The sequence below is a fragment of the Triturus cristatus genome, chromosome 3_2, assembly GCF_964204655.1.
Source record: "Triturus cristatus chromosome 3_2, aTriCri1.1, whole genome shotgun sequence".
NCBI classification, from domain to species: Eukaryota; Metazoa; Chordata; class Amphibia; order Caudata; family Salamandridae; genus Triturus; species Triturus cristatus.
The window spans coordinates 1,102,560,688-1,102,583,824 of record NC_140584.1 but is presented as its reverse complement, the minus strand read 5'-3'; the positions used below and the strand labels follow the sequence as shown (position 1 = coordinate 1,102,583,824).

Here is a 23,137-nt window from a genome sequence, read left to right as displayed (position 1 = left end):
AAGTTAGTTCTGTGAATCGGGCCCCTAGCTCGTCCACTGTAATGAGCCGGACATCCTATTGTGTAAGCTGACAAAACACCGCTCCATTCCAGGCATCATACACATTTATCAGATGTGCTGCTACAATGGGTAACCAAAGAACATAAAATCACCCCCTTCTGCTTTACTCAGTGACCAAGACTCATCCCCAGCAAACATCATGCCAACAAGATTCTCACAATGGAGCCAATACGGAAAGGAGGACGACTAATGCGGAGAGAAAACTACTAGCACATTTAAGCACCAACCCCCCCAAGTAAAGACCTCATACTCCTGAGCAAGGTGTTCCTTCCTGCACAAAAACTATTCTGATCACAATGCAGGCAACCTTGCGCCATCACACAAGCGTGCCTGCATTGGTGTGTGGCTACCACAAGTGTGCCAGTGCAAGGACAGTGCAGATGTGTGGTATATGTTAGTACATATGGTGCATTTCTGCTCTATCTCTAAGTTTAGCATATATGGGCCCAGGTTTCCGTCCTAGCACCAGTTCAACATTCTGTGATTATGGGGATATTACTTAATCTCTCTGTGCCTAAAAAAAAAAATCTGTATTTGTGTAATGCAACCTCATGCGCTCTAATGCCTTTGGCCCAGAAAAAACAAAACACATTCCAGGCAGTCCCCAGCACTGCAAGGCCATACCAGTAGCAGATGTGCGATATACAAATAGCATGAACATAACACCAGGGACCATTCCTCTATCAGGGTGTGGGGGCATTGCCCCGCCATATTTTGCAACCCAACCCCTGTATTAAACATACATTATTATATGAACAAATAACAAAAATAAATTCAGGCCACAGCAGTCAGCTTTTTTCAGGCATGGGCCATTCGCTTACCGCTCCTGAGGGCGGTGCGTGCGGGCCTGCTGACACTCCTCTGCTCAGGCTCACCTGGGTCCACACTGAAAGAGTGAATGTTGGGTTGGACGGCTGCCTTTCTGTGGCCAGACCAACATGCTCACTAGAGGTCTTTCTCCAACTATGCTATTAATGAGCCAGAGGAACTTACAGCCACAGCCCCCTGGTCTCCTAATGAGCGCTGAGTTGGCCTGCCCAAGCCAATCCTAGCGCTGCTCTCAAGCTGTATTGGCAACAAAACAGCAAGTGTGCAGCGTATGGATTGGCTTAAGAGGCGTGGTTAGGCCTCTGGTGCATTGGTCCTGCACAGAGGCGTTATGAACCCCCTCCCCACCGCACTTTAGCAGCTACAGAGGGGGTGGAGTTTTTGATGGGCCTCTTTTGTCCAAAAATTAGCAGACAAAGGCTCATCATTAACGTAAAAGGGTGGGTGGGTGGGTGGGTGGGTGAGTGAAAGGATGGATGGCTTGATGGATAGGTGGATGGATTTGTGAGTGAAAGAGTGGATGGATGGGGTGAGAGAAAGTGTGGATGGATGAATGAGTGAAATGATGGCTGTAAGGATCGATGGGTGCAACAATAGATGGATGAGTGAAAGGGAGGGTGGGTGGCTGGATGAAGGAAAGGATGGATGAGTGAAAGGGTGGATGAAAGGATGATGAGAGAAAGAGTGTTGGATGAATAAGTGAAAGGGTAGATGGATAGATGCATTCCCAGTCTTACAAAATGTTTATGGGCAAGCCCATTGCTCTGCTGGTGCATCAAAACAGTTGTCGCACCGGCAGCACAATGGGCTTGTAAATAAGCCCGGATATTTCTTACCTTAAAAAAAATCGATATCCTTGTCAACAATATTTTTGACATCAATATTTCTGTCTTAATATTAAAAATTTAAAATTTCTGTAACTCAATATTTTGGATTCAATATTTTGTCCGAATACCATCTGACAATACCTTGGACCAGCTTTTTTTTTTTACCTTTTTAGACTCCATGATCCCAAACATGGGCAGTAGCAGGACCGGGATGAGAGCTGTCACCGCCAGAGGTATAACTTCGGAGCACCAGTACACAGCCATGAGGATGATGATATAGCCACATTTTGCCTCCTGGAACAGACCAAGAATGGACACTTCTATTAATATTTTATGAGATGCTTGTAAACTCAAACACTTTTTGGAACTAACAAGCTGTTATAGCAAAATGTTCAGCAATGTTAGACAATATTCCAGCGAAGCCAAATAAATACATTACTGTTCAAACCAGATTTTTGGGCAAAGACTGCATCATTCTCCTAGTCACACACAGTTTTTGTGTACACACAAGGACTAAAAGGCACTTTTAGTGCTTTTGGCTTAGCAGGACTAATAGGAATTAGATACGGAAGGCTCAGAACGGAAGCACTGAGGGTCGTGATATAAGGGAGCATATGCACAAGGAAATGGTAGAGAACGGAGCTGCGCAAAATTTGGCAGCTCCGCACTCCGACATGTCCAAAAACCACGGATGCGTCGTATTTGCAACAATATGGTGCATCCCTGTGTTTTCCCTAGTGCTGGTACTAAAATTAGCTAGCCAATGCAGGCACCTGTGTTGCAGGAAACACGGGGGGCACGTGTTGTGCCCCCCTGTGTTTCCTCACTGCCACACTTTTCATGGCAGTAGCACAGCGTGGCGTTGAGAGAACTCATACTATGCTTGGAGGGGTGGCAGCGGCCCGCCAATCATATTGCAGCCTCAAGACTACAGCGCCACCACCAGGGATCCATGATCCCTGGTAATTTTTGGTTGTCCCAGAGTGGCTCAACTGCCCTGGTCATAATGGGGTGATCAGAAGACTGCCACCACTGTGCCCCCAGCGAGTCTGCTAGACTCATATTAAGCCCCTGTGTGTGCTGCAGAATGCAGCACACAGAAAACGAGGAGAAATAAAAGCCTTTCTCCACGTATCTCCATTTTAACGCCTGCTCTTGCATGGCCTTAGTCTTTGGCGCTGCCTCAGATTTAGAAAACCTTGTAAATCTGGGGCAGCATCAACAAGCAATTTAACACAGATACCCGAGTGAAAAGGGGCCATATTTACAAAGCGGCGTTAAGCCACAAAAAGAGGCTTAACGCCACTTTGTAAATATGGAGCACGACATTGTGCCACAGGAACTTTGTTAAAAGGGATGATCCTGTGGTACAATGCCATTGTAAATATGCCTCAAGGTTTCACAGCTATATTTCGCAGGGCTGGACTATGATCTATGACTCTTCTACTAAAACAACGTTGTTCCCTCACTCACTAAGGTGGGATGCTTCATCGTCAAGCTCACTCCTCAAAACAGTTCAAGTATCTTTGAATTCTGTGGGCCCCTCATAAGTAAGACGCTCTGATTGTGGCCTCTATGATGTTGTCAGAGTACCACAAAGTTTGAAGTGCGGATGGATACTACCATTCCTTAAAAACAGGCCTCATTTATGAGGTTTTGATGTAGGGCAGCGCTGCCAGGGCCGGACTAGCATAGCTGCAAAATCGGCCCTGTAACAAAATCAGCCGAAAACCGGCCCTGGCAAAGAGCTCGGCCGCACCCCAAACCCGGGGGGGGGGGGGGAAAGGGAGGGGGAGGGGGGAGGGCAGCCAAGCACTTTGTCAGGGCTGTTTTTTGTTCCCAGTCCGGCCCTGAGCGTTGCAAGGATTCTTGCTGCGCTGCCCTTCGCCAAAACAAAAGGGCAGGAATGCTTTGCATTTATGAGATACAGTGCGTCCAGTCCTTTGCCCCTGCACTGGTGCACAATGGGCTGCCATGCTCCAATGCAGGCATCCTTGCACCATGGTACCGAGAGAGAGAGCGATAGATAGATAGATAGATAGATAGATAGATAGATAGATAGATAGATAGATAGATAGATAGATAGATAGATAGATAGATAGATAGATAGATAGATAGATAGATAGATAGATAGATAGATAGATAGATAGATAGATAGATAGATAGATAGATAGATAGAAGTGTGTGCCGGGTCTGGTGGCTCAGTGGAATAATCCGTCCGCTGTAGGGGCCTGTGTTCAAACTCACGGTCTCAGTTTTTTTTTCGCTCTAGCACTGCCCCCCACCCCACTGACGTCGCCCCCACTGGTGCAGTCCTCGGCCACAAACCACACTGTAAATTTGGTCCCCGAGGGTGGCCAAGAGGTCTGAAATGGCGACCGCCTTTTAGACGAGCTCTGTGGCTCGTGCACTATCCTGCCTAAATCCTGGTCATCAGCGTTTCGCTTTGTCATCTCCGACCCACCCACCACACAACGGACGCACCGTGGTTAGCAAAGCGCCCGCACTGCAACGATTGCAGCCGGAGACCCGAGGCTCGGCTTCCTTCCATCGCCTGCTGCTGTGCTGCGACCACTCTGGGGCTCGTTCGCACTGGGGTCCGGCTGCAGCTACTGAAGATTGAAGTGAGAGACGTGGTAGTCCCTGGCGCCCAGGACGCCCCGTGGCTGCCTCTCTGCTGCGGTTTCCGGCTGTCTTGGTGTCTGCAGTGCCCCGCGACCGGGGAATCTGTCGAGCCCGGCCCGTGCCCTCTTAGACTCTCCAGCCTGGTGGCCATTTTGAGGGCGCTGTGAGCGTGCTAGAGCCTGCGGCCCACGGCAGTGAGGTGGCACTGCGGGGACCTGTTCGGGCCGGCTCTTGGTACCTCTGTAGAAACTTGCTCGCACACCCTGACGGCTGCCTCGCGGGGCTCTGGAGGCTGCCTGGATTCCCTGCAGTGAGAGCCGAATGCCTGTGGCGGCGGCCGGCTGGCAGTGGCTGCCGGTGCGGGCTCTGGACAGCAAGGTGGTGAGTGTGATGGAGCAAGGACTGGTGGAAAAGAGACTTGCTTGGAAGCAATCCGCTCCTTTAACTCACTAACAAGTCACTAAAATTGTTTCGTATAAAACTAATGCGCACCACAAGAATACGCGGGTTAGTGAAGCTTGCTTATGTGTTTACTAATGTGGATAACATGAATGAAGGACTAAATTTGCTTTAAACGGGAAATCTTTACTGTGCATGCATCAACTGCATTTACCCAGTATGACGAGCTATCGCTTGGAGGGAAATTCTTGCGCATGAGCAAAATACACTAAAATGGAGTCTTGGAGACTTGTGTGCATGGCATCTGCTTAGCTGAAACAAAAACGAGTTATCTTACTAATGCTAATGAGGGGAAAGTTTTAATAAGTATAGGGGAAAAGAGTAGAGATGGGTGGTATACAGTGAAACCATTTATTCGTGAAATTAATCTTTCTTTCTGACTTTATTACTAATGCACATTTGGGCCTCTCTTGTGTAACTGAAGTAAGCTGAGTAAAGGGAAGACTGCGCATGTCCACTACAAGTTAACCCGGAATGATGACTCAGATGTTGAACGGGAGCCAAGGTCGCAAAGTATTATACCCTGGGAACAGATGGTGAAAAGTTCAACGACGTGGACTCACATTCAGACTGTTATAATTATGTTGAAAATAAAATTTGAATGCGTGTGTGAACTAAAATTTTGAATACAAATTAAGGGGATCGGTTAGTGAACAATGGTCAAACTGATTTAGATGACATGTAAGCATAGTGTGATGATCTTCCCCCTTTGCCTGACCAATTAGATCTCGGATTTTTACGATATTGAAACTTTAGTGGGTGACCCTTACAAGCAAACCCTCTTAACTTGATAACCACCCAATCTCCAGGTTTAACATAACATCGTTTCACCCTGTTCATCTTATTATAATACTCCATGTTTTTGATTTGTGACCTTAAAACATTCCTTTGAATCTCTGCCCGATCCACTTTGACATTAGTTACCACTCCATTCAGCCACATAGGACATTCTTTTACTCCAGGATTTCTCCCTTTTAAGGAGACAAAAGGAGAAACCCCTGTCATTGAATGAGGACTAGTCCTGTGCGTCCACAACATCCTTCTCAACTCTCTCTTCCATGGAAGATGATTAGCAAGGGACAATTGTATGTTGTCCATCACCAATCGATTTACTCTTTCTACCAAGCCATTGGCTTGGGGTCGAAAAAGAGCCACTTTATCATGCTGTATTCCCATACCAGATAAATAATCCTTCATCTCTCTAGATACAAATTGTACCCCATTATCAGAAACAATCTTCTTGGGCACACCTTCCTCCATAAAAACTTCCTCCAAGAAGTCAATAATGTTTGAAGTCTTCACTTCGCCCACATCTTTGAACACAAACCATTTGGTATGATAATCTACTAAAATTAAAATAAATCTGCTGTTCGATCCTAACCTTGATATAGGTCCCAAAATATCGATGGCTAATTTATCCCAAGGTTTCTCTGGAAAGCTCACAATATCCAACAGAGGTTCCCTAACCATTTTTGTTTTATCACTATTAGCACATATTAAGCAGTTATTCACTTTTTCCTCAACATCCTGATCTATACCTGGCCACCAGTATGACTGTCTGATTTTCCTTTTTACAATACCACGTCCAAGATGGCCCTCATGGACAATATTGAGGATCCTAGATCTAATACCTACTGGAGGTATTAGTTGATTTCTCCTCATCAACTTCCCATTCATTATACTTAACTCTTCCTTGACTTTAAAATATTCGCGTAATTCACTATTCATTTCCCAATTTTCGTCCCATCCATGTACAACCTTTTCCTCAACTACATTCATCCAAAGATCTTCTCCTCTCGCAGCCATCCATTCTTCAGGCATTATAGCCATTTCTCCATTGACAAATACCTTACTACTAGAAACTTCTCCAATTTCATCATCACCGTCTTCTGGTACTCTTGATAAAAAATCTGCAATAACATTTTTTATCCCTCTCACAAACTCAATCTAAAAATTATAGTCCATTACTGAAAGCAACCACCTCGAAATGCATTGAGTAACATTTCCCTCCAGTCCTCTACCACCCTTGAAGATGAATGTCAATGGTTTGTGATCCGTTCTTAATTTGAAGGGAATTCCCCACACATAGAACCTGAATCTGTTGATTCCCCAACAAGCTAAGGCTTCTCTTTCAATTACAGAATATGTAGATTCCGCTCCTTGCAGTCTCCTAGATGCAAAGCCAATTATACTTTCAACACCATCTTTAACCTGCGTGAGGACCGCACCAATTCCCACTTTACTAGCATCCGTCGTTACATATGTTCTTGCTGTAACATCAAAATGCCCTAGTATTGGAGCATGACTTATGCTTTTTTTATACATAAGGATGCATTTTCACACTCAGTACACCAGACATACTCGGCTCCCTTTTTCAACAATTTCTTTAATGGTTCCACAATTTCAGTAAATCCTTTTACAAATTTAGCACAATATTCTGCTAAACCCAAGAATGATTTTAATTCATCCTTGGTATGTGGTCTATTCGCTTTTTCAACTGCCGTCACAATGCTCTTCTTTGGAGTTATTCCCTTAGCATTTATAGTATGTCCAAGATAAGTCACCTCATTCTTTCTAATTTGGCACTTTTATTTTTTTATTGTCATACCATGTTTGCGTAACCTCAACATCACCTCATCAAACAATGTATCATCTTCAGAAAGATTCTTTCCTCTAATTAATATATAATCATGAAAACATAATACATGATTGAGATCTCCCAAAAAGATTTCATTATTCTCTGAAACACTGCAGACGCCGAGGCTAGGCCAAACGGCATCCTCTTATAACGAAAGGCACCTAAAGGCGTCACAAAAGATGTTAAATGCCTTGATTGGGCTTGCAAATCCACCTGATGGTAAGCGGACGACATATCCAGAACACTGAAAATGACCTCACCACCATTCATTGTCAACATTTCAGATATATTAGGAAGCGGATGCCTATCCACCCAAATTGATTTGTTTAAATCGCGGAGGTCAATGCATAAACAAATTTTTCCTTCAGCCTTGGGCGCTACGACGATCGGCGCCAACCACTCATAGGCTTTGCTAGGTTCGATAATTTCTTGTTCTAACAACTTGTCTAATTCTACCTTCAAGAGATCTTTCATGGCATTAGGGCCATTCCTCACTTTATTTACTACAGGTTTTGCTCCTTCCTTCAATATAATTTTATGTGAGAACCCCTTTAACAATTCCAATTTATCAGAGACTACATCTGGATATTTTTCAATGAGATCCTCACTCTCTGCAACATCAACTTCTTTTATTTCTTCACGCTCAGCTAGCATCACAGGCTCAGGGGCATTTGGGTTAATGATTATACCTAAGTCACGTTGATGACGCCAACCCAACAGATTAGAGCCATAATCACTAATGTACACTCTACCATACACCTTTGAAATCGATGGTTAACAATCTCATTCCCAAAATTTCAGATTTCCTTCCTGCGTACCCCACAACATTTATGTCTGATTTGAGTAAGGAATTGATATCCCAACTAACTTCAAAAACTTCTTTTGATATCAAAGTAAATAAGCTTTCAGAATCCACTAGGACTCGTATGGCCACACCTTCAAGAAGTACTTGACAATGGGGTTTCTCCAATTTATCAGTACTCTCAACTTTCACCCCTTCAGGACTCTGACTTAACACACTCTTTGCCCCTTGTACTTCACCATCTACCATAGAAACAATTTCTACAGTAGAAATTAGTTCTTGAACATCATCACATGAATCATTCATTTGTGATTCCACTTGTTGAATTCGCTTGGTATTCGTAAACTCCATTTTTGTTTTACACATCTTTGCAAGATGACCCCTTTTGCCACATTTCCTGCAAATCGAACTTCTCGCAGCACACTTGGTACTGGATGCAATATGCCCCGGAGCACCAGAATGGAAACATTTTATCTCTCTCCAATCACCGCTAGATTGTCTAACCTGAATGTCATTTTTTGATTTAGATTCTGTTGCCCCTTTCACATTACCCTTTTCCTTACTATGTACCGTTGCTACTTCAGCAACAAGAGTCTCTTTTTTATCACCACTTGAACCATCAATCTCTTTCAGCCATACTGCTGTGTGCTCCATTCCTTTTGCAATTTTCATAGTTTCATCTAAATTAGGATCTTTCAATAACAACCTTTCTTTCATTCTTATGTTATTCGTAAATCTAACTATTTGATCCCTAATCAAGGAATCAGTCAACTGCTCAAAATGACATGACAGAGACAGACCCCTTAAGGTAGCGACATAAGACGCTATATCTTCATCTTGCTTTTGCACCCAAGAGAAGAATTTATGTCGCTCTAATACTAAATTTGTTTTAGGAGTGAACTGGATCTCAAGCATTTGCATAGACATATCGTACACATTGTTTGGTTGTCCATCACCCATGCCCAAAGACACTTCAGGCAGGTCCTCATATACCCTTTTTCCTTCAATCCGAAGATGGTGAAGTAATATTGCTTGTCGCCTAAGAGGTCCGTAACGATCACCACCAATAGCTAATAAATAAGTTACAAAGAGTTTCTTCCACTGTTTCCAGGGTACGGGTGGTTCACCAGGCGTTGGCAGGAAAGGTGGAGGTGAAGACATAGACTGATCACCCATGATGAGGCAACAAAACAAACTGAAATAAATACTTAAAATAATGATAAAATATAATAAACTAACATAAAAATTTAAAACAAGAAAATTGCTTTCCTATATTTCTTATTTCACATTTTATGTTCTTCCTTCTTCTTTCTTTTTTAGCATGTGAACCTCAATTGCAGACCCAAGGATAAGGTTCTTTCCTCTAATTTTCCAGCTTCCTGAAAGGACCTTTCCTCTAATCCCTCTACTTCCTTTATTGACGATGAGTTGAGCCGATGACTAAAGCTGCTGCTGATTACTGAAGGTAGGAGATAAGCGCGCCGATATGCATGCCATCGAAATCTAAATTGCACACAATTTATACTTCTGAAACGTGCACTAGACTTCGCACACGCCTCGTGCTTCTGAAACGTGCACTAGACTTCACACACGCCTCGCGCTTCTCACGCCTCACGCTTTGACATGGACTGAGCGCGCATTAGGACATCGACTCAGCGTGCGTTAGAGTTAGAGTTCAGCTCCCGCTAAATCAATTGTATTAGCGCTGGGTTATACACCTTATAGTACTTGATATACGCGTGGATCACACATATTTAAACGCTCACTGCACGCGCTTGATTCAGTTTTGTGACACCACCGCTCAGCTCTATTTTTGTTGATATACACGCTGGTTGACAACTGAAATTTGTTCACGCTGAGTGCTGGGTGAATCAACTTTGTGGCACCGCCGCTCAGCCTTATTTCTATATACACGGTGGTTCACACACGCATCTGTTGATTCGCGTTAGTCACACGCGCCCTACTAGCGCTGATTTAAACTTGCACTGCACGCGCTTAGGTACACGTGCACTCTCACACACTCTGTCTGCTTGATTCATCGACGAGGCTCGCGCTATGCTCACGCTGTGAGTCGCGGTGACGATCATTAACAGTAAAATAGATGAGATTGGAAATTTATCAATTAATAATGTAAGGATGAATGTCGCATCAATGCTGGTTAATTTCTATCAGTTTTACTTGCCTGATTTACAGTCCAAATGTTTTTCAAGGGTGGAGATGCTGATGTCTGTCCCTTGCACAGCATAAATTTCTTCTTCTTTTCTTTGATTTAGATTCCTCTTCTTCTTTAACGTCATTAACTCGTCGCCAATGTAAAGATTCAGGAACACTTGAACTTCAAGATTGGTTTATTAATTAACAGATTAAACTTAACAGCATCTCCAGCTCAGCACAGCTTACTTGCTGTTGCTCTTCAAACTCTAGGTTCCATCCTATGTCATCAATGACCACATACATTCTAAAGTCAGCATCAAATCCTTACAAGTTAGTTTCTGATATTCTCACCATCAACTAGTTCAACTAATGGTCCATCGACCAGAGGAAATAACTTTTTGATCAGTGAAAGGTTAGTTAGGAATATGAAATAACTAATCATAAATATTGTGGGAAATTTTAAACTTTGACTCCAGCGGTTTACTCAATTGTTGTGTGTTTATGGGCCCAGGTGAGTATACGGTAGTGGAGTATCTGCTGTTGTTGGGACGCCGCTGGATCAGAAGCTCTTCCTTCCCTCCATTAGCTTACCCTGGGGCCTACTACTGCTTTGTGAAATCCCCTCACCTCATACCACCAGCAGGCCACTGATTTATGTGTGCAGTGGGGGGCTGTAGGGGAATAGCTGCCTGAAATTGTGGTGAGGCTCCCTGTGTGGGTGGTCCCCACCTCTCCTTCAGGTGCTCCGGGATTGCGCCGAGGAGAGTGCCCACCAGCCTGGCTGAAGATCCCCGCTGGTGCTGCCGAGTGACCCCTGTTTGAGAGGATCAGTGGGGCTTTCCCTGGGACGCGGCGGCAGTCACTCCGTGAGGGGCTTGCACGATGATTGGGCAGATGGGTGACACCCGTTAGGGGGCGTGGAGGCTCCTGAGCGTGGCAGCGGCCGGGCTAGGCCTGGTGCGGCCTGTGTGCGGTGTGCCTCTGGGCCTGTCTTCCCGCCATGTAGACACGGGACGAAGGATCGGATGCCCTGTCGAGTGCCTGATAGGGGGCCACATTTCTTTGACCCAAAATACCCAGTGGCGCCATTCTCCTCATTGCTGGGTCATCATCCACTCACCAGCAATACAATAACCAGGGATAAAGTATCGAAACAGAGCACCCTGGATCGTTATGCGGGACCTGGGGCACATGCATCAGAGACGTCGAACCAGACCCCTGCTGGGCCGGACAACGCAGCCTTGATGGAGGCGATAATCCAGTCTCGCAAAGCACTTGTGGCCAAGATCGGAGAGGTGGGCTCTGATGTTGCCCTGATCCATCAGGACTTGCGTAAAGCGGTGGACAGGGTTGCCGAAACACGCATTTCCACCGTGTAAGATACAACTGCGTTCCTCCAGGCATGGGTGACTTCGCTCCAATCCATTACGTAGGGGCTGGAGATCAGGGCTGAAGATGCCGAGGGCAGGGCACATAGGAACAATCTTTGAGTTGTATGTTTTCCGGAGGGATGTGAGGGCAACAACATGGAGCGGTTCCTCGCGGAGTGGATCGCGAGCTGGATCCCTCAGACGTCATTGTCGCAGTGCTTTATTATCGAGCGTGCGCACCGTGCCCTAATGCAAAAACCTCCACCAGGGGCCAGACCGCAGCCCGTCATTGCGAGACTTTCGAATTTTCATGATCGTGATGCCGTCCTTGCACAGGCTTGGCTAGCCGTTTAAAGTTCACTTTGACTCTCATCATAGCTTAATTTTTCCCGACTATACGTGCCTGGTGCAACAACAACACCAGTCCTTTACTGCTGCTAAAGCCCAGTTGCGGGATCTAAAGATCCAATATGCTCTGCTTTTTCGGGCAAGGCTAAGAGTCATTTACAAGTCACCTACTCATTTTTTCGATACACGGAGGAGGTCTTTGCGGATGGGCGGATGAGAAACAGAGCCACAAGCTGTATACTCCACCATGATTTGATTCCGAGTCCTCGTCCGGAGAGACCACACGGCAGGCAGCCGAGCCTAAGGCGAAAACCACTCGCAGATCAAGATCGGGACGCCGTTCCAAATCGCGGAGTGCCTCTGAATCACTTGCCCGGCAAACCCTGTCACCACCATGACTCAAGGTTGGAGATCTTTAGCAATAATGGTTGCTGTGCTGATGACAGTTGCCGTGTCACGGGCCTACGCGAGACCTACCCCCCATAACTTTTCTCTCAGTATCTGAGAACTATATCTATGTTTGGGGACAGTTTATTTGGGTACTCTTGGTATGGGGTTGGGCCCTGCTCCCGTTGGATCAGAGGCGCGATACTTGCCGAGACAGATGCTTCAGCTGTTTTGAGGTATTGGGTGGGGACGGTGGGTGAGGGGTTGGGCTTGTTAAATGTTGTTGATTACACTGTGTCCTATTCGCTTCTTTATGTGGCCTATATGCCATACACCGGCCCGAAATTTGGCTCTTATTTTAGATGCCCCACCCTGTAATGGAACTCCCGGGTAGGCTCGAGATGGTTAGCTGTGCTGGAGCAGAGTTTTCTTTTAGAAAATTCAAGGGCTTTTGAAGCTCTGGCATGTCTATGCGTTTTATTAACAATTAATAATTAACAACTAATTATTTGTCTTGTGCAAGTGTGTTTTTATTAATCAACCCGTTTGTCCTAACATAAGAGAAGGTTACATAAGGGTTAGCTTATTTGTGCTGTTTCTGTTTAATAATAACGTGCAAGTTTTCATGTTTAAACGTTGCTGTGTGCTATTTATTTGAGCACAAAACGCTGTCTGAATTAATGCTTTTTTATGTTGCAAAGCTAGATAAATACATACACATAAGGGTATCAGTGGGGTTAACACTGTTTAATCATTATGCTGTAGTAACGTTTATTTTGTCTCTTTAATTAAGATGGTCTATTGTGGCCTATGAAGGCCTTAACCAAGCTGACTGTATTTCGAGGCCTGGCTGTGGCATATTCTGTGATGTGGCAAGGGAGACCCCTGCTGGAAAAAGGTCGAAGACAACTGACCGTGGTCCTTGTTGTAAATTTCCATGAGGACATCAGCAGTTTGGAGAATCTCCAAAGGAAATGGAACGTCCTTGGCAAACAAAGGAGCTTCAGAAATGAACAATGTACCGTGGCTCGGCTGCCGAGGGAAGTTGAACAAGTTGGATACTTTAATAGTTTCTGTTTCTTGGTTCCTGTTCCGTAGTTCACGTCTTGTGACTTTTCCTGAGCGAAGATTTTCAGATGTTGCAATGTTACATCCCTTCCTTCTCGCTCTGCTCAGTGATACAGTTTATCCTGCAAATTTTATGTGTGTTTCCATTGTCATTTTTACTATAAGATTTGTTAGCTTAGGGAGGGTTTTGCCACTTGCCATTTTACCTTTGCTGCGTGAACTTGCGTTGCTGAGGATCGATGCTGAGGGACTCCGTCTTGAGAGACTTTACGGAGAGACTGGTCCTGACCCGTTCTGACACTTAGTTAGAATAGGTAACTATGAGAACCGATTTATTCTGATTGATTTACTTTGACTAATTTAGATAAAGCAATATAACTTTTAAACATGGTGTTGAATATTCTTTCTTGTCAATTATTGTGTACATTTTTGATCATTATTGTATAGATTGTATAGAGTATGTTTAAGGACAATCACTATAATTAGGTTTATTACCAGTAGAGTATTGAGCGTGTGTTAGTGAAATGGGCCCTAGCGTATGATGAATGTATGTGCGTGCAACTGTGCAATTACTCTATCCGTGGTAGTGGGCATATTTTAGATACCCTGATCTCTATCAATTTCTCTGGTAGCAGAGGATGGTTATAGATGGTTGTCTTGATCTGATAAGATAAAATTGCTTGTACATTGGCTTATTGATTATTGATTTATTTTGGTTAATGTTGGTATATGTACTAATACTATATGTTGAAGTCGACTTGTTGAGTTATATGTAGTGCTTCTGGAATTTGGAAGCTGGTGGCAGTTCCGTAGTAGAGCAGAGGAAGGTGTATATGCTGCTCTCGGGAAAGACGGGATTGTAAGGAATAACGTGTGACAATTGAAGTTGCGCGTTCACATTGTCTGGGTTCGGAATCAGTGACATTGTTGTATGTTACTATTAGAATATATTTCTAGTATATAAGGAGTGTGTATCGTAGTGAAGGTTATCTGTGAAACTCTGGTCTTAGGTCCCAGGGATCCGTAAGGATTGCCGTTAAAGCTTATTGCGGGAGGAGTAATAGGTATTCTCTGAGCTTGTTTGAAGAACTGGGCAAAGTTGCTTAGTTAATGTATGTCCTAATACAGAAACAGATTGTACGCTGTTCTCGGGAAGCAGGATTCTGTGTGCATGTACTATATTTCCTTGTATGAATGTGCGTGAATGCATATACATTTATTGATTGTAAGACTCTTTGGATAAGTCCTAGAGGAAACAGTTATTTGTATTTGTATTTGTATTTTTAACTTGTAGAGCGCCTTATCACCCCGGGGTCTCTAAGCGCTTAGCAGACGAGTGAGTACTGGCAGGAAGAAAAACCGGCTAGATGTTACCCCATGCCTCTTGAAAGAGCACAGTTTTTAGCTCTTTCCTAAAAGGCAGGAGTCTGGTTTCTTTGCGCAGATTTTCAGGCAGTTGGTTCCAAGCTTTGGGCATTATGTGGGAAAATGTCCGACCACCGATGGTGGATCGTTTGATCCTAGGGCAGATCAATAGGGCGGCGTTGGCTGAGCGTAGGTTCCTGTTAGGAGCATATGGGACAAGGCGTTTTTTGATGTATTTCGGAGCTTGCCCATATAAGGCTTTCTGCGTAATGCATAGGCCCTTGAACTTGGCTCGTTGATTCACTGGCAACCAGTGTAGCTCCCGGAGGAGGGGGGTGGCCGGTGTCCTTCTTGGTTTATTATATATAAGTCTGGCCGCGTCATTCATGACGATCTGGAGTCTCTTGGTGAGTTTTTTCGGAATGCCGAAGTACATGGCATTACCATAATCCAGTCGGGCCAGAATTAAGGCTGACACTGCTCGTCTGAGAGTGTCTGCCTTTAGGATGGGAGCTAGCTTGCGCAGTTGTCTCAGGAGGCCTACACAAGTGCCCACCACCGCCGAGACCTGGGCTGACATAGTGAGATTTGTGTCGATGATTATGCCCAGGCTTTTTACTGCTGTTGCCGGTATTGGGGCGTTACCTAATTCGGATGGCCAAAGGAGGTCGCACCAAGGGCTAGATGACGTTGTGATAGGTAGAACCTCCGTCTTGTCCGGGTTGATCTTCAAAAAATTTGCCGTCATCCAGTTGACTGTAAATTTTAGAATATTCTTCAATTTTTGATCAGCCATAGGGGAATCGCCTATTTGAATGATGATCTGGGTGTCGTCGGCATAATTATATATGTTGCAGTCCATCTGATTCAGAGATGAAATGAGGGGCTGCAGATATGTGTTAAACATCAAGGGGGACAAGGCAGAGCCCTGCGGGACGCCGCATGTGATTTTAGCAGCCTCTGACACCATGTCATCCAGTTGTACTTTCTGAACCCGTCCACCAAGGAACGAGGTCAGCCAGGCATGGGCCGTGCCCTTGATGCCAAACTCCCCCAACCGCGACAAAAGAAGGTCATGATTGACCGTATCGAATGCCGCGGAGAGGTCGAGTAGCACCAGGGCACAGGGATCTTTATTATCTGTTTTAAGACGTAGGTCATCTAGTACTGATAACATGACTAGTTCCGTGCTGTTGTGGGCTCTAAACCCTGCTTGGTTGGGTTCGAGTAGTGCGTTACTCTCCAGGTGGTGCGAGAGGGCAGACAGCACATGATGTTCTAGTATTTTTGCTAAAAAAGGCAATTGAGATATGGGCCTGTAATTCTTTAAAATCTTGGAATCGGCACCAGCCTTTTTTAGCAGGGGGATCAGTCTCGCTTCTTTAAGAGTAGATGGGACTAGTCCCGAGGTAAGGGAACTATTTAGGAGCGATAAAATGTCCTCCTCAAGGCCTGGCCATGCTTGTTTAAATATCTGCGGGGGGCAAGGATCCGCTGGGGAGCCTGATTTAACTTGGTTCATCACTTTTGTCAGGGAGTCCTTGGTAAATAGGGGTAGGGAGGTTAAAGGCTCTGTGATTGCGGGCGGGAGAGTAAGCGGAGTTTCCGGGCAGTCGAAACTAGGGGTGCTTTCGATCTCTATCAGGAGGTCAGATATCTTTGAGGTAAAGAAGGATTGAAATTTATGGCAGTCCTCCTGCGTAAAAGAAGGCGGTTGTTCCTTCTTTTTCCTCAGTTCAGTAAGTACTTGGAAGATTTCCTTCTGAGGGTTAGGTGCTGTGGCAATTCTGCTCTCGTAGAACTCACTTTTTCTAGTTCTGATGGCTTGTTTATACAAGGCGAGCTTTTCCTTGTATAGAGTCTGGCAGTTGAGATCATACCCCTTCCGCCAGGCTCTCTCGCACTGACGCAGGGCCCGTTTTAGGAGTCTCAAATCGTCATTGAACCAAGGAGCGCCTTTGCCTTTTTCCCTGATTTTTATCTTACGAGCTGGGGCTACCACCTCAATAGCAGATTCTAGTTTTTGCGATAGCTTTTGACTGGCCTTCTCTAGGTCATCTTCAGGTAGTCTGTTTAGGTGGGAGGGTTGCAGTAAAGTAGATAGCAAAGTATCCGGATTAATGGAATTCCATCTTCTCACTACCCGCCATTTGTCGGCTGAGATGCTTTCTTGTTTCGGGAAAGCTAAGCTACCCTGTAAGAGGTAATGGTCTGACCAAATGCAGGGCAATGAAGTGACTGGGCGCAGGGCAGGAACAGAGGTCCATATCAGGTCCAAGGTATGGCCCTTCATGTGTGTTGGGCCTGTCACAATCTGGGTTAATTCTAGTGCGGTCATTGCGTCTTCAAGCTGCTTAGACGTAATGTCTCTAATGGGCTCCTCCCAGTGGAGGTTAAAATCGCCCATTACCACAAGACCCTCATATCTTGTACGGAGGTCGTGGACCAGACCCAAGAAAGGTTCTAAAAATGTTGGGGGGGTTTTGGGCGGGCGATATACGATGATTATCGTGAGGCAGTTTGTAGGAGAGCAGAACTTGACGCCTAGGATGTCAGCTCCCTCAATGCATTCAGCACAGATAGTTTCTGCTTTAAAGGCATTATTATATAGCAGCGCGACTCCTCCCCCTTTCCTGCCATCTTTTCTGTTATGGGAGATAGCCCCAAAGTTGGGTGGGAGGGCGGCCACTAGGTCGGGTGCGGAAGAGTCATCCAACCATGTCTCCGTGACTCCGAGAATATCTATATTCCCCTCCTGGAGCAGGGAGAATACCTCTAAATGGTGTTTTTGGAGCGAACGAGTGTTCAGCAAGCTGACACTCAATGACGTTACCGTTGCTCTCCTTCTCTGATTGGTTTTTTTTTTTTGGCTGTTTCAGCTGCGGGTTTCAGTATGTTCTCCCGCCTCAGAATCTGCTGTGTAAGTTGGCTGATGGAATAGGTAGTACTATTAAGCGCAATTAGGTTTTCCTTGGAATACCACGGCGCTGAGCCAAGGGTCCTGGCCCCTGGTCCCGGACGGGCGCAGACGGGCTTGCCTTTGGTGCGCCTTCGGCGCCCCGCCGGCGCCCCCGCTGCGCCCGTCCGCTGCGCTGCCTGTATGAGGGTTCCATTTTATGCCCACGAGGGCGGGAGGGTGGGCGTGGCTAAGTGCTTGCTTCTTAGTCCCCCAGCCTTCTCCTCATCTAATATGGCCGCCGCTAATAGTCCTGCCTCGAGGTCAGTGACCAGAGAGCAGGGATAGCTTAGGATAGGAAAGCAGATAGATTTTGAAAAGCAGGACCCGGCTTTCCGCCTCAGGACACTGCAGAACAGAGCGTTTTAGGCAGAGGGTAGGTACTGTGCAAAATAGCAGTATTCACAGTGCAAAACACACAGGTTAAAAAAAAAGCAACAAGTATTTTTAAAATTTGTTAAAAATAACCAAACGCTTTCGCGCACAAATCGTAGTACTCACTCACTCTCAATCAGTGAGGAGAATGAAGGAATCGATTCTTTTATGCCCACGAGGGCGGGAGGGTGGGCGTGGCTAAGTGCTTGCTTCTTAGTCCCCCAGCCTTCTCCTCATCTAATATGGCCACCGCTAATAGTCCTGCCTCGAGGTCAGTGACCAGAGAGCAGGGATAGCTTAGGATAGGAAAGCAGATAGATTTTGAAAAGCAGGACCCGGCTTTCCGCCTCAGGACACTGCAGAACAGAGCGTTTTAGGCAGAGGGTAGGTACTGTGCAAAATAGCAGTATTCACAGTGCAAAACACACAGGTTAAAAAAAAGCAACAAGTATTTTTAAAATTTTTAAAATTTGTTAAAAATAGCCAAACGCTTTCGCGCACAAATCGTAGTACTCACTCACTCTCAATCAGTGAGGAGAATGAAGGAATCGATTCTTTTATGCCCACGAGGGCGGGAGGGTGGGCGTGGCTAAGTGCTTGCTTCTTAGTCCCCCAGCCTTCTCCTCATCTAATATGGCCGCCGCTAATAGTCCTGCCTCGAGGTCAGTGACCAGAGAGCAGGGATAGCTTAGGATAGGAAAGCAGATAGATTTTGAAAAGCAGGACCCGGCTTTCCGCCTCAGGACACTGCAGAACAGAGCGTTTTAGGCAGAGGGTAGGTACTGTGCAAAATAGCAGTATTCACAGTGCAAAACACACAGGTTAAAAATGTATGTAAGTTTGTTGACCCTTGAGAAATAGACTCTCTTTTACTATTCTGTGGTTAGCGAAGCAGACAATGGAGATGTTTTTATGTTGTAACTAATAGATTTTGTAGAAATCTTGACACGAAGTCTACTGAGAGATTTTTGTAAAGGAGGGGTAGACGAGTGACAGAGACAGGAGACAGAGACTGCAGCGGCTGCTGACGTCATAGAGACCGCGCTCTGATTGGATAGTGGATCAGAGTAGTGCTCGCGCTAGGATTGGTGTGTTGGTGTAAGCCGCGCAAGGATTGGTAGAGCTGTTTAGTGACGTAGACGCTCCAGGATTGGTGCGTTAGTGTGAAATCGAGCTTTCAACCTCGTATACGGAAAGAGTAGAGAGTTTTGGTAAGCGCTAAAATGTATTACCAAGAAGAGAAAAAGAAAAAGACATTCTTTGGAAAGGTTAAGAAGTGGTTTAGCAAGGATAAAGAGGTTAAAACGAGAGAGGGTGAGTTGCTACCTCCAGCGAAAACACCTGCATCCTTCATGGCTGCGAAATATGGATTACATACCTGTATATGGTTGCAGAATTGGGTTAGGTATACTAAAGAAGATGGTGTTCTAGCATTTCCAGAACATGGTTCATTTAATCTGGCCGTGTTGAGAAATTTACGGGCAAAGATGGCACATCTGGACCCGAAGCCAAGACCTACACAGTTCGAGGCTTTAGTGGAATGGGAAGAGGAAGTATATAATCGAGAAAGACAAAGATCTGGAGGTCAGTACAGATATATGTTTGGGAGGAGACATGATCGTGAAACACATCATGATCGAATGAAGAGATGGCGAGATGCTAATATGTCAGAGGGATTATATCCAATGAGAACAGTTGAAGTTTCTGCTCCTTCTGTAGAAAGGGTTCCAGAGTCAGATATGAGAAGATATGGAGAGTATGAGGATGAGGTCTTAAATGACATGATTTACAAGAGACCACCTCCGTATAGACCAGAACCAGACGAGAGTACACCAGTTGTTTCTCCGATAAGAGATACAGTCTGTATCATTGAGAAAGAAAAAGTGACACCTGAATCAAGAGGTAGTAGTTTTTTCAGGGAGAGAGAGAATCGAGGTAGTGAGGAAAATGCCAGACAATTAGCAAAGACGACAACAGAACTGACTGAGAAAATTAGGGAGTTAACAAAGAATCTGGAAGCTGTTACGGTGCCTGTAACTATAGGTCCGGTTATGCCTGTATTTGACAAGCAGAGGACAGGTGAGAATGGACTGGTGATTCCATATGTTTGGAATGATTTGACAAATTCAGTTGGTCCTTCAGGAGATTCAGATAAAAGAACAGGGAAAAGTGACCTGGGACAAACCAGACATGACACATGTAGTGAACTATTGGATGCTAGTGAACCTAGTTGTTCAGGGATGCCAATTTTAGAACCGCAGAAAAAAGTGGTTCCGGTGAGAAAAACTGCTGAAATAACAGTTGATGATTTGAATGATTGGATGAAAGTTCTTCAGAAAAAGGATAAAGATTCACGAGTTATTGATGTGGCTAAGTTACGTATAGAATTAGAAGAGCTTGTGACAGGAACAGTTCCAACAGAAATCCTGAAGAGTCATCATGATGGTGAATTAATGTTTATGTGTAAGAGCATAACATGGAGAGCAAGAAATACACATGATAGACTAAGAGCAATAGCAAATGAGCAGGGAATTGACATTGATAAAGTGAAGGCTTTACAGAAAACCTACAGGATGGATTTCACAGAGAAAGACATAGAAAACTTGAATGCTACTGGTAGAACAGGACAGATCAAGGAAATGATAGCATTATTGCGAAGATGGGGTGATGTGGAAAAGTGGAAGGATAGGTGGTATAAGAAAAGAGATGAATCTGAAGATAGAACAACTTATTCAGCATTTCCAGTGAGAGAAAAGGAGAAACCAGTGGAGCATTATCCCATGAGAGAAATACCTGGAGGAGGATATGTACATGTTCCATGGACCAGACAGGATATTTTATCATTTACGAATGATTTCCTTCGATTGAGAGAAAAGCCCGTCGAGTGGTATAGGCAGGTAGACAGGTTTGTGAAATTGTCAAAAGTGCTGTGGGTCGACCTGAATAGTCTGTTTGATATAATTGTACCAGCAGACTTGTGGACTGAGTGTAAAATAGTTGTGAGTTGGCCTACTGAGGAGTATCCAAGGGATCCAAGAACAGGGGCACCAGATCCAGAAGTAATGAGGAAGTATGATCAGGTGATGGTATACCTGAAGAGTAAAGTTCCTCCAAAGGAGACAGACTGGGTTAAGATAGATCGAACACAACAGGAGGCAAAAGAATCAGTTCATGCTTTTTACGAAAGGCTGATACTGGCTTTTAAACAATTCAGTGGAGATGAACACCTGGGTGACAAAGATTTGAGTCATTTTGTATACAGATTTGTATATGGTCTTAGACCTGAAATTAGTGAGAGAATTCGTGAGCACACAGTGGATTGGCAGAGTAAGAAAGTAGATGAGATTCTGAGACATGCAAAATACTTCAGTGATGAAATTGAAGCAAAGCAAAGAAAGCTGAAAGAGAAAGCGATGTGGGCACAAGTGAAAGTTGCAGAAAGACAGGAAGCGCAGTTGGTGGAACAGGCAAATAATCCAGGAAATAATGCGGGGAATAGACCTAGGTTTGCAGGAAAAGGAAAGGGAAGTCTTGAGGAAGCAAAGAAGAAGTTCCCGTGTCACAACTGTGGCCAACTGGGACATTGGAGATCTGAATGTCCTAATCCACCATTAAATGAGGGTAAATCCTTAAATCAACAGGTGCAGAACGAAGGGAATAACCAGCAGCAACAACAGCAGAAAGCTGTGAGACAGCAGAGTCAAGAGCCAAAACCGCCCTTGCCGCAGAATAGAGGGGTACAAAAGTACAATCAGGACTCAGGATTCTTCAATGATGAGCAGGTAAACAAACCAAGACGTTCTAACCAGGTACAACAGTACTTGTTAAAGAGTGAAGGGAGTGAGTCTGAGGGTGATTATTGACGGTGCCGAAGAGAGGAGGAAGAGTGCATACTTGGTGCAACTCTGGAAATAGACCAGGCAGGACCATTTGTGGATGGGAAAATAAATGAGGAGAGTGTTACTTTTTTAGTAGACACAGGTGCGACAAGATCAACTGTCAGGTCAACAGATGTTAGAAATCTTCCTCTCTCGGATGAAGCAATCCAAGTAGTTGATGTAGCAAATACACAAATCAGAACTTTTCTTACTGAACCAGTAAGAGTACAGATAGGGAAATTTTCAGACATGCACAGGTTTATTGTCTGTGACACGAGTCCAGTGAACCTGTTAGGTAGGGACCTATTGTGTAAGATGAACTGCACAATTTTCTGTACACCGGATGGAATAGCTTTTGAAACACCAGATGATGATGTTTTGTACCGAATGACTCTAGAGAATAGAGAAAGTGAGTTAATTGGTGCATTTGCTGTGTTTAATCCGGAGGATTTGCCTCAAGAGTTGAGAGACACAGTGAAAAGAGTAGTGTGGGATTTTACTGGAGAGGATGTGGGATTGATGAATAATGTAGATCCAGTGAAAATTGCAGTGAAAGAGGGAATTACATATCCTAACATTCCTCAGTACAAAATGACACCAGAGATAATTGAAGGAATAACTCTTATAATTGAGAAAATGATTCAGCAAGGAGTTCTGAGAGAACTACTGAGTAGCCCGTGTAATTCACCGATAATGGGGCTGAAGAAGCCTAATGGTAAATTTAGGATCGTGCAAGATCTGAGAAAAGTTAATCAAATTGTGGTGGCATGTTGTCCTATTGTGCCAAATCCATCAGTGATTCTGTATCAAATTCCACATGATGCTGAGTGGTATACAGTAATTGATTTGTGTCATGCGTTCTTTTCAATTCCATTGCATCATGACAGCCAGCCGATTTTTGCATTTAGGTTTGGCCAGCGTATTTTAGCATGGTGTCGTATCCCACAGGGGTATACGGAGAGTCCTTCGATATTCAATCAGCTATTGAAAAAATCGT

At 44.7% G+C, this 23,137-nt stretch overlaps 1 protein-coding gene across 1 annotated transcript in view; it reads right to left on the bottom strand.

The window, feature by feature from the left end:
- SLC13A5 (solute carrier family 13 member 5) overlaps positions 1-23,137 on the bottom strand; it is a 321,734-nt gene that overhangs the window by 125,438 nt on the left and 173,159 nt on the right. Inside the window, exon 3 of the mRNA XM_085649894.1 lies at positions 1,881-2,009. Within this exon, the coding sequence (XP_085506020.1) occupies positions 1,881-2,009 (129 nt within the window). The remainder of the gene's footprint in view (positions 1-1,880; positions 2,010-23,137) is intronic.